This window comes from Musa acuminata, chromosome BXJ2-10 (assembly GCF_036884655.1).
Source record: "Musa acuminata AAA Group cultivar baxijiao chromosome BXJ2-10, Cavendish_Baxijiao_AAA, whole genome shotgun sequence".
NCBI lineage: Eukaryota > Viridiplantae > Streptophyta > Magnoliopsida > Zingiberales > Musaceae > Musa > Musa acuminata.
The window spans coordinates 25928244-25937309 of NC_088347.1; the positions used below are offsets into that span (position 1 = coordinate 25928244).

General features: G+C 40.8%; 1 protein-coding gene across 1 annotated transcript; it reads right to left on the minus strand.

The window, feature by feature from the left end:
* Nucleotides 1-1805: 1805 nt before the first annotated feature.
* On the minus strand, nt 1806-6679 carry LOC135624248 (nucleoside hydrolase 3-like). Its single transcript, XM_065127666.1, has 12 exons — nt 6325-6679; nt 5941-6120; nt 5754-5864; nt 5307-5636; nt 4981-5157; nt 4605-4892; nt 4327-4449; nt 3932-4129; nt 3616-3851; nt 3266-3470; nt 2859-3167; nt 1806-2781 (listed from the first exon to the last, which is right to left on the minus strand). Exons 1-12 carry the CDS (start codon nt 6505-6507, stop codon nt 2497-2499), a joined length of 2625 nt encoding a protein of 874 aa, XP_064983738.1. The 5' UTR covers nt 6508-6679; the 3' UTR covers nt 1806-2496.
* Nucleotides 6680-9066: the final 2387 nt, after the last annotated feature.

Sequence of the window (9066 nt, forward strand, 5' to 3'; positions counted from 1 at the left end):
AACTTATCTGATTTAATCAATCAACAAGCTCAAACTAATAAAGGAAGAGAAAATTAGACTATGTTATATAGTGCTAGCCCTATATAGTGCTAACCCAAGATAAACCAATCCACTTGAGTCATGGATGAGTCACGTCGTAGCATATGTTTATCTTAAGTAATAGGTAAAGCTAAGGCACAATGAGCTAGATAGAGGAGCGATAATATATATAGCGTCAATCACATAATTGGGTGGGCCTAATTTCACGATGTAAGCTAAGCCTTACTTATAAGTTAGGCTAAACCTTATAATTGAATTAGGCTATGCTTAACTTTATGGGTTGGGAAGTGCCTAAATATATGAATTGGGGTTGTATCTAACTACATAGATTGGATCGTACCTAGCCACATGAGTTGGATCATGCTTGGTTATATGGGTTGAGTCATACTTTACCACATAGGCTGAGTTATACATGGTCATATGGGTTATGTCATACTTTGTCATATAGGCTAGGTTGTATTTAGTCATATGGGCTAGGTCATATATGGCCATATGAACTAGGCTATACATGGCTACATGGGCTAAGTCCTACAAAACCAAGTTGGGTCGACTTGGTTTCAACATATCAAACCGACTCAAGTTAGGTCATAATTGGACTCCTCTTATTAAATTAGATTTTAATAGTTTAAATTATCAACGAATAACTTAAATCCATGAATTAAAGAATTTAAATTCATGATTTTAAATTTAAAACTAATTATATCATAAAAATTCACATATAATTCTTAAAACATAAATATATCTAATTAAATAAATTAAAAATATTATATTAATCCAAAAATAAAGATTTTAATAATTAAATCAATCTTAAAAATTACATAAGCTTAAGATCAAATAATCATTCTAATATCATGAATCAATTATTATTATTTATTAATTATAAATTTTTAAAATTAAAATATTATTATGCATCATAAAACTATAGTAATCCTAATATCAAATATTTCAAATCATGAATAAAAGATAATTAAAAAATAATAGATAATCATCTCTCTCCTTAGGACCCTCTATTAGGGTAATACTCTCTTCAATCCTTCTATTGTCAAACTTTTAACGAGGAATGAAAGAGGAGTGATTTCTCTTCGAAGGTAAATAATAATTTAAATTTTATTTTAAATATATTTTTATTTTACTTTCACACTCAAAACTAAAATATAAACTGTTTAATTCTTAAAATTCATATCACTCATTAGAAAATAAATCAAATAATAATTTAATTCGTTAATAAAATTCTTAATTGATTCACATGATTAAAGAAATTAATTTTAATCATTTTCTTGATCATACTATATAAATAAAGAAGTTAATAATTTAAATAAAATAGTATATTATTTATATTAATTAATTCATGTTAGGGGAGAAAATTATCATTATATATATCCATCACGGTATGATATTAACAGTATATTTTGTCGAGGTGTACGCATGAGCATTAGTATCATACATAACGTATGTGGGATAGAAATGACATCCCCAAGTAACACAGTGACAAATCCTAAAACATTATAGTGCTTCAGATCTATCATCAACTATAATCCATAAATGCTGACAAAGCTTCCAACTCTATAGGCGGGTTCAAAACATGTACAGAAAGCCATTAATGTGTATAAGAATCAAAATTATTCATTGTCATTCCAAATCTTGTGTTTTGTTATATTGGCGAAGAAAATCACAATCGAGTGATCCAAAATGAAAGCTGTGGAAGAAAAAAAGCTTAAGATATTAACCACCGTCCATGACCGATCCACCCACGAATAAAACGAACAGTCTGTTGTAGTTCAAGAATCCTTGTTCGCTTTCTCTTCCGAGGAGGGATCGTCGCCTTAAGCGATGGAACCGGCGATGACATCTGTCATGACTTAGCTCGGTGCGGAGGACGGGATTGTAGTAGTCGGCGCGGGCGGCCATACACTTATTGAGCGAGTGGCTCACCTCCAAGCACTCGCCGGAGGTATCCGTGCCGCTCCTCTCGGCGTCCATGACGCACTTCTCCCAAGCAATGAAGCCGTCCTTGCTGCTGCCGCCGCCGCACTCCAATTCCTCCTCCCCCTGCTTCGATCCCACATATAGAGCTTCAGTGGAAGAGGGGGAATCAGCAGGAGGCGTGGAGACTCTGGATTCTCGGTCGTAGTGGATCGAGGGAGGAGGTATTTTAATTGAATAATGTTGTAAATTTCTAACGGAAAAAAATTAATGTTCACAGCAACATTTATAAATTGAGAATATATATGGAAGGAAAATAGGATTATGGTTGCCTATTAATTTACTACAAGAAGGATTAGTGAATTCAATACATGAATTAGATGCTTCGTGTGGGTTTATGTTGCATTGGAAGCAAATACATGGATCTTTGTATGGCCTACAGGCATTTTACAGATCGTATACCTTTCATTTCTGTTTATTATTTGCATGCAAAAGAAACTTCCTATAGGGTATCATGCCGAATGTTCCACCGCTTCATTTAGGCGGTGTCCTCCATATCTTCTGCTGTTCCTCAAAGCTCCCAATCACTGCAGACTGCTGCTTATCACCTAACAAATCTCCAAGCAGCTTGTAATATGCCTCGCTGTCAAATTCATCCACTATGTTCACTAACTTTCCATATCTTTTGTCTACTGTAATCTGCCCGTCCAGGCTCATGTTCCCAGTTAAAACAGTAATCTTCTCCGTTTGCATCGTTGCGTTTAGTTTAGAATGTTCAACCAAGAAAACTGCACCAAGGACTTCCCCCAGAAATATTTCCTGCAGCACCACAAGAAAAAGAACAAACAGTAAGCGCACAATAGGATACAAGCGGCAAAGAAATGCTGGTAAACTACCATGTGATTGTATAGTTTTGGTTGCTTCTGCTGCAGTTTGTCGAGCAATGACAGCAAGCTATGTGCAAAAATGGACTCAGGAGTCTTCTCTGCAATCTTTAAGTTTTGTAAGGTCCTCTTAAAGGAGCTCACTTTCTGCTGAGCACTGAGAGGAATAAGCGTGATCCTAAGATTCGACTCCATTACCTTCTTCGCAGCTACAGGGTCAAGGAACATGTTGAACTCGGCGAACTCGTTCGAAGGAACCGTGAAGACGTTTCCTCTCTTATTTTTCCCATCGATCACTTGCCCACCGACTACGTAAACATCCTGCAATCAGAGAAGAAGTGCAAGAACTCTCTAGTTCAAGATTTTCTCCTTTCAGATCGATTCAAGAAACTATAAACTTATCAACAGATTCGACTGACCTGTATAACTTCAGCTGCACTTTTGTCCAGATCAATAATGTTGGCTAAGTTAGTAAGAGGTCCATTTGTCAGTACAGTGAGCTTTTCCCCTGGCTGCAGTGCCCTCGAGATGGACTGCCAAACTTCCAGAGCTAATGCCTGTCTAAGTTTAGGCTGATCAGTGTTTCCTAGTGCTCCAAACCTCACAGGATTTTCAACTGTGTAGCTGGAATAAATTGCAACATACTTGGCATTAGAAAGACACAAGTAAAGAATAAACATCAGAGTTAGTAATGCATTTCCTTCTCGACAGAAAGATCTAAATATTTCCTTTGAATCCAACAGCCGTTGCAGGATGCAAGAAAATGTACCTCCTGGGACTCCGGGGCAGTGTTCGACCAAGTCCATAGAGTGTATCGGAGTCGAGAAGTCCACCACTGCCCTGTGGAATGGCCTTCACGTACTTGCATCCGAGACTTGGTGCGCCTAAAGCAGTGAGATTTCCCAGACCAACCGGAACATCATCACGGCCCATCATGTGCAGCACATCGTAGATGATGTCTATGGTGGCGGCGGTTGCCCATCCATTGCCGCTCACTAGTATTCCCTATGAACAAAGTGGATGACAGCAACAAGGATTAGAATTGGTATTCTTGTTTTCCTTAAGTTCATGCATCAGACTGCAACCTTGAGGTCTACGATATCCACAGGAGCTTTGAGCAGATAGATGAGTGCAATGAAGTCTCCAGCGCTCATGTCCATGTCCAACACCACCGGCCTTCCCCGCGTTCGACTTGTACGATTTGGCTTGTAGAGGATTTCTCTGTAAAAAGGGAACTCTGTTATGAAGTTGAAACGCCCAGACGGGTGGTGGACATTGAGAACCTGCGTTTCAAAGCGAGCACGCTGTTATGTTTCAGGTATACTTCACTGCAGACATGGAATCATCTTAAGTCTGTGACATGATAAATTTGGCATTTCAAAGCATGTAGAAATGAAGCTTTTCTTGCATCTGGAATACAGATCATTTATTCACATGGTGGTCGATGTAACATGAACAATCAGTGGTTCCAAACACTTACATCCAGAAAGCTTTTGAAGAACTGCCTGTTTAATGGACTGTGAACATCTTGGTTAGGTTTTGCTTCCTGTGCAACAAGTACTTGAACTGCTTCTGGACCGGCTTCTTCCTTGGTGTACCCATCCTGAATGTGCAAAACCCTCGCATATCACTAATTGAAAGTGCAGAAGATAGTGCGGGAAGGAAGAAGACGAAGAGGATACAATGAGGCCTACAAACGTTTTACTGTAGCTATGTAATGCAGCATATGGATTCCCACTTGTTAAAGGTTGGAGCTACCTGGCATATCCCTCTGTCGCTTCCCTTCACAATGCAAAATGGATCTTGAAGGCCAGTTTGAACATGACCACTGTGCACTCCACCTTTCTGCAGATTGAACTTTGGAACGGCACGCCCATCAAAAAAGGGATTGGAGCCATCACGCACACCATATGGTTCGTTTGAAGTAACGACTGTTATGTTCAGATATTTCATCTCTGCGAATTCATTCTCACCATCATAGTTGTCCGATTTGCTCATGATCTCTATGGCCACACCAGAAGTGAAGGAGTCCCACATGAAGTAGCTCTGCAAGTAGAATCCAAATGACAAGCTGCCCGTGATCAGAAAACATTGCACCAGCCAAGTACTGATAGAAACCTCATGAAGAACTCACTGTGTAGAACTGGTTGTCGAACCAGTTATCCCGAATGATTTTTAGAGATTTGAAACAGTATTGTGCCTCAAATGTTTCTTGCTGCTGTTGGAACGCATCAAAAAATTCCTCATTGATGGGGATAGTGTTGGTCGAATCAAGTGGAACGAGAGTAACTGGAATCCCGGCATGAAAGACCTGCCTCAATGCAGTAGACATCAAATGAACTAGTCTTTCTGTGTTTATGGAAACTAAATTAGAACTTGCACTGCACACAAGCAGTATTGCTTGATTCTAGCAGAACTGTATTCAACTCAAAACAGATCCATGTATGACGGACTATTCACCTGGTATGCAGCAAAAGGATCTCCAAATATATTGAACTCTGCATAAGGATTGCTGATGTATCCTGTAAACAGGTTCCCCTTACGGTCACAGTGCTGAGGCTCGCAAGAAGTGCTTGCATTGTTTGTGCAGCAAGGGTTCTTCGACTTTACACCACCTCCCATAATATAGATGTGCTCGATGTTCTTCTTCAGATGTGGGTTGGTCATGAGAAACAAAGCAATGTTGGTGTGAGATCCAATAACAAAGAGCACAGTAGGGCCAGCAGAGACTGTGTCAATCAGAACTTTTTGAGCTGTGGGTTGCTGAAGAGGAATGTAACGCCTTCTGCCCTGGTGTTTTCAGGCACAAGCAGGATGTAGGCATCAGATCATTGAGAAGACCATGAAAGGTCGAAGAGCATGATCATGAACTATCAGAATTCAACCATTACTAGTTGAATTGAGTACCTGAGGTAGGAAGCTCCTACGCAAGCCATAGTTAGTGTTGACATCTAATCTTCCATGACCACCTACCGGAATCGCTTGTCGATAACGGCAGTCGCCTGCCGTCGACATTCCCTGATATTTGCCTACGGTTAGCGCCTGGTTTCGCAGAAGCCGATAATATATAAGAATAAGAACCTTGTAGATGTACCTGTTCTATTAGGGGGAGATAGCCACCAACGTGCGGGAGTATGGTGCCGTCGTCCAGTATTCCACCATCACCTCCGACTCCGACGGGAATGTCGTCCCGGTTCATCATGTAAAGGATGTCGTACACATGATTGACAGCATGCCCTGCATCGGTCCATGCATTCGCGCTAATCGTAATAGCCTGAAATGATCATGCATGCCACCCAGAATTATGCAAGCAAATACCACTCCATGAGGTTTAGGTTTAAATTTTTGATTCATGAGTTCTATTCGTCACTGCGGTAATGGAGATCACGACTGCAGGTCCGGATGAGAAAACAGTCCCTTTGATCGGACATCACTGACACAAGCAATGTCATTACTGGATGAATGGCGGGAATCAAACCTTGAGGTCGAACTGCGATCGGTTCTGCTTCAACAGGTACAGAAGCGCGAAGAAGTCATCGGTATCCATGTCCGTGTCCAAGAGAATCCGGCGAGGCTTCGCGTCCACCACGCAGGATTTCCAACCAAGGAATTCCATCAACACAAGGAACAGAAGCCCCACACTCCTTGCGGTTCTCATCATCTCTTCCCCAAACGAGCATGCAAAGGAATCACCAGGCCAATCACCAACCTTCGCTTCAAATACTAGACGATTCTTGACCTCAAAGTACACATGATTAACAGCATGCCCTGCATCGGTCCATGCATTCGCGCTAATCGTAATGGCCTGAAATCATCATGCATCTCAATCAGAATTATGCTATCAAACACAACTTCGTGAGGTTTAGGTTTAGCCTTTTGTTTCATGTTCTAAGTGCGTTCCTCTCTTGTTCATTGTGGTGATGTGAATGGAGATCACGACTGCAGGTACTGAAGAGAGACCAGTCCTTGTGATGGAACTCTGATCGCTAACACAAGCAATGTCATAACCAGATGAATGGCGGGAATCAAACCTTGAGGTCGAACTGCGATCGGTTCTGCTTCTACGGGTACAGAAGCGCAAAGAAATCATCGGTATCCATGTCCGTGTCCAAGAGAAGCCGGCGAGGCTTCGCTTCCACGGCGCAGGATTTCCAGCCAAGGAATCCCATCAGCACAAGAAACAGGAGCACCACAGTCCTTCCCGTTCTCATCCTCTCCTCCCCAACCAAGCATGCAAAAGAATCTCAGCAAGCCAATCACCAACCTCAACTATAAAACACGAGACGATTCTTGACCTGAAAGCAAACTCACATCTTTCTTCTAGCAGACTCGCTCCACCAACGCACACAAACATAAACTTACACAGGTGGAGCGAAGGATTGGTGAGAGGAAGAAGGAAGAGGTGAGGGTGGACCGGAGAAGGAAGAGGTGGCATCCCGCAACACCTCAGTTGGCTGCCATGCAGATGTAGCAAGAGCCACCATGCATTGACTATAATTGTATGTTAGTCAAACATCCAAGCAATGCGCCGAAGCCACGAAATTGCTGTGGGTGGACGTGAATGATGAGATCAAACAGTGGCAAAAGACTACTAGGTGATGAAATCTATCGTCATGAAGAGTTCTTCGCCCAACCTTGACGCAAACAGCACATGGAGATGGGTGATTTCTCGTTCTCATCATGTCTCAGGCGTCCACTGTACTCGTCAACTTAGCCACCTTGCTTATTCGCCGTGGTTGAGTGACTTGGATTTATGCCAAAACATTCCATCATCCGCTTCTGAATCTTATTGCTTTGATCATTTTACACATCAAAGACTAGATGGCGGGTGGCAGCCGGCAGACTGGACTAATTGGATGTTTATGATCGTCTTTTCTCGATATGTTTAACAAACATTTGTTTGGATTCATCTCACTGTTACATTAAGGTTTGAGAGCAACAAGCAGAACATAGTGTGGGATCACTGAAATTTCCTGTTTGACATTTGTTACTTGTTCTATGTTCTTGAGAGAGCATCAGCTAACTCTGTTCAATACAAGATTTTTTCTTGTTCTATGTGTTTGCGTCAATGTCTTTTCTATCAATGACTGTGGCCCTCTAACTTTGTCTTCCTCTCTCTTTTATCACCTTCACAGTCATGGTGGAAAGATGGAACATTCTGACAATTACACTTGACAGATCCAGCAAACATAATGTAGCCTACTTGAATGTTTCTTATGCTGTGACATGCAAAGCTCAGAGCTTGAGATGTAGCAAGGGCTGTCATACATATCTGGAAGCAATTGTCTATGTTGCATGCCTATAACTAGCTTACGAGTTTCCTAAGTCTTTGATTCCATCAGGTTGATTAAGAAGAGATGCTTACTATTTTATGATGTGAAGCTGAACTGAGGCCTCAGGTGCAGCAGATGTGGATTGAATGCTTGTCATGCTTGCAAGTTAAAATGATCCATTGACCCAGCAACCATAAGCAGGATGAGCACATGACTGTAGGTGTTTTGTATTCTTATACATCTCAACTAGTATAAAAAAAAAAAAGCTTGGATGTAACCAGAATCATTGATCTAATAAACTTAAATCACTTCAAGCAAAGACAAAGTATGATAAGATGGGCCAGTGTTTCTTGGAGTCTTTCTTCACCTGTAATGACATCATCCTTCATCTTCCTTGAGCCTTGAACAATGAACAAAGGGAGAGGCAAAGAGGGAAGAGTGTCCTCCATAACCATGGACTTTCAGAGAAGTCAGAAGTTGGCCCCCCTGAATCCCCTTCTATCTGAATCCCTGGGGTCAGCCACCCAATCAGTCATCACAAAGATCAATGTAGTTCTGTCATATAAAAAATTAGCTGGGTGGTGTCATCTCATTATAAACTAATCAAGCCACATTTATGGATGGAGTTGCATCATGTTGAGTTTTAATATGGAGTGGTATCAATCTTATGTGATGAAAACAAGACAGAGAAAGACTAGTTTAGTCATTTGGAACCTGATTTTTGTGGCATTTTTTTTATCTATTTAAAATGTGAAAAAACCAAAACAAGAGTCAAAATTTTTTTCTTGTTTTTCTTTATGGTATGAATATTTTTTTCCTACAAACATGAGGACAAAATAAATAGCAAAAACACATGTTGCCTGGTTTCCAATCAAACAAGAGAGACAAGGGACCAACTTTCCATTAGTTATTGTCTTTGGATGAGAGGTGAGAGGTATCCTCCAATG

What these genes read in the sequence shown, in the direction of transcription:
- LOC135624248 (XM_065127666.1), bottom strand. Translation starts at nt 6,507, where the DNA reads ATGATGAGAACCGCAAGGAGTGTGGGGCTTCTGTTCCTTGTGTTGATG. An exon ending in ATCCTTTTGCTGCATACCAG is followed by an intron (nt 5,158 to 5,306) that starts GTGAATAGTCCG and finishes GCATTGAGGCAG; the next exon opens with GTCTTTCATGCCGGGATTCC. An exon ending in GCGACAGAGGGATATGCCAG is followed by an intron (nt 4,450 to 4,604) that starts GTAGCTCCAACC and finishes TTGCACATTCAG; the next exon opens with GATGGGTACACCAAGGAAGA.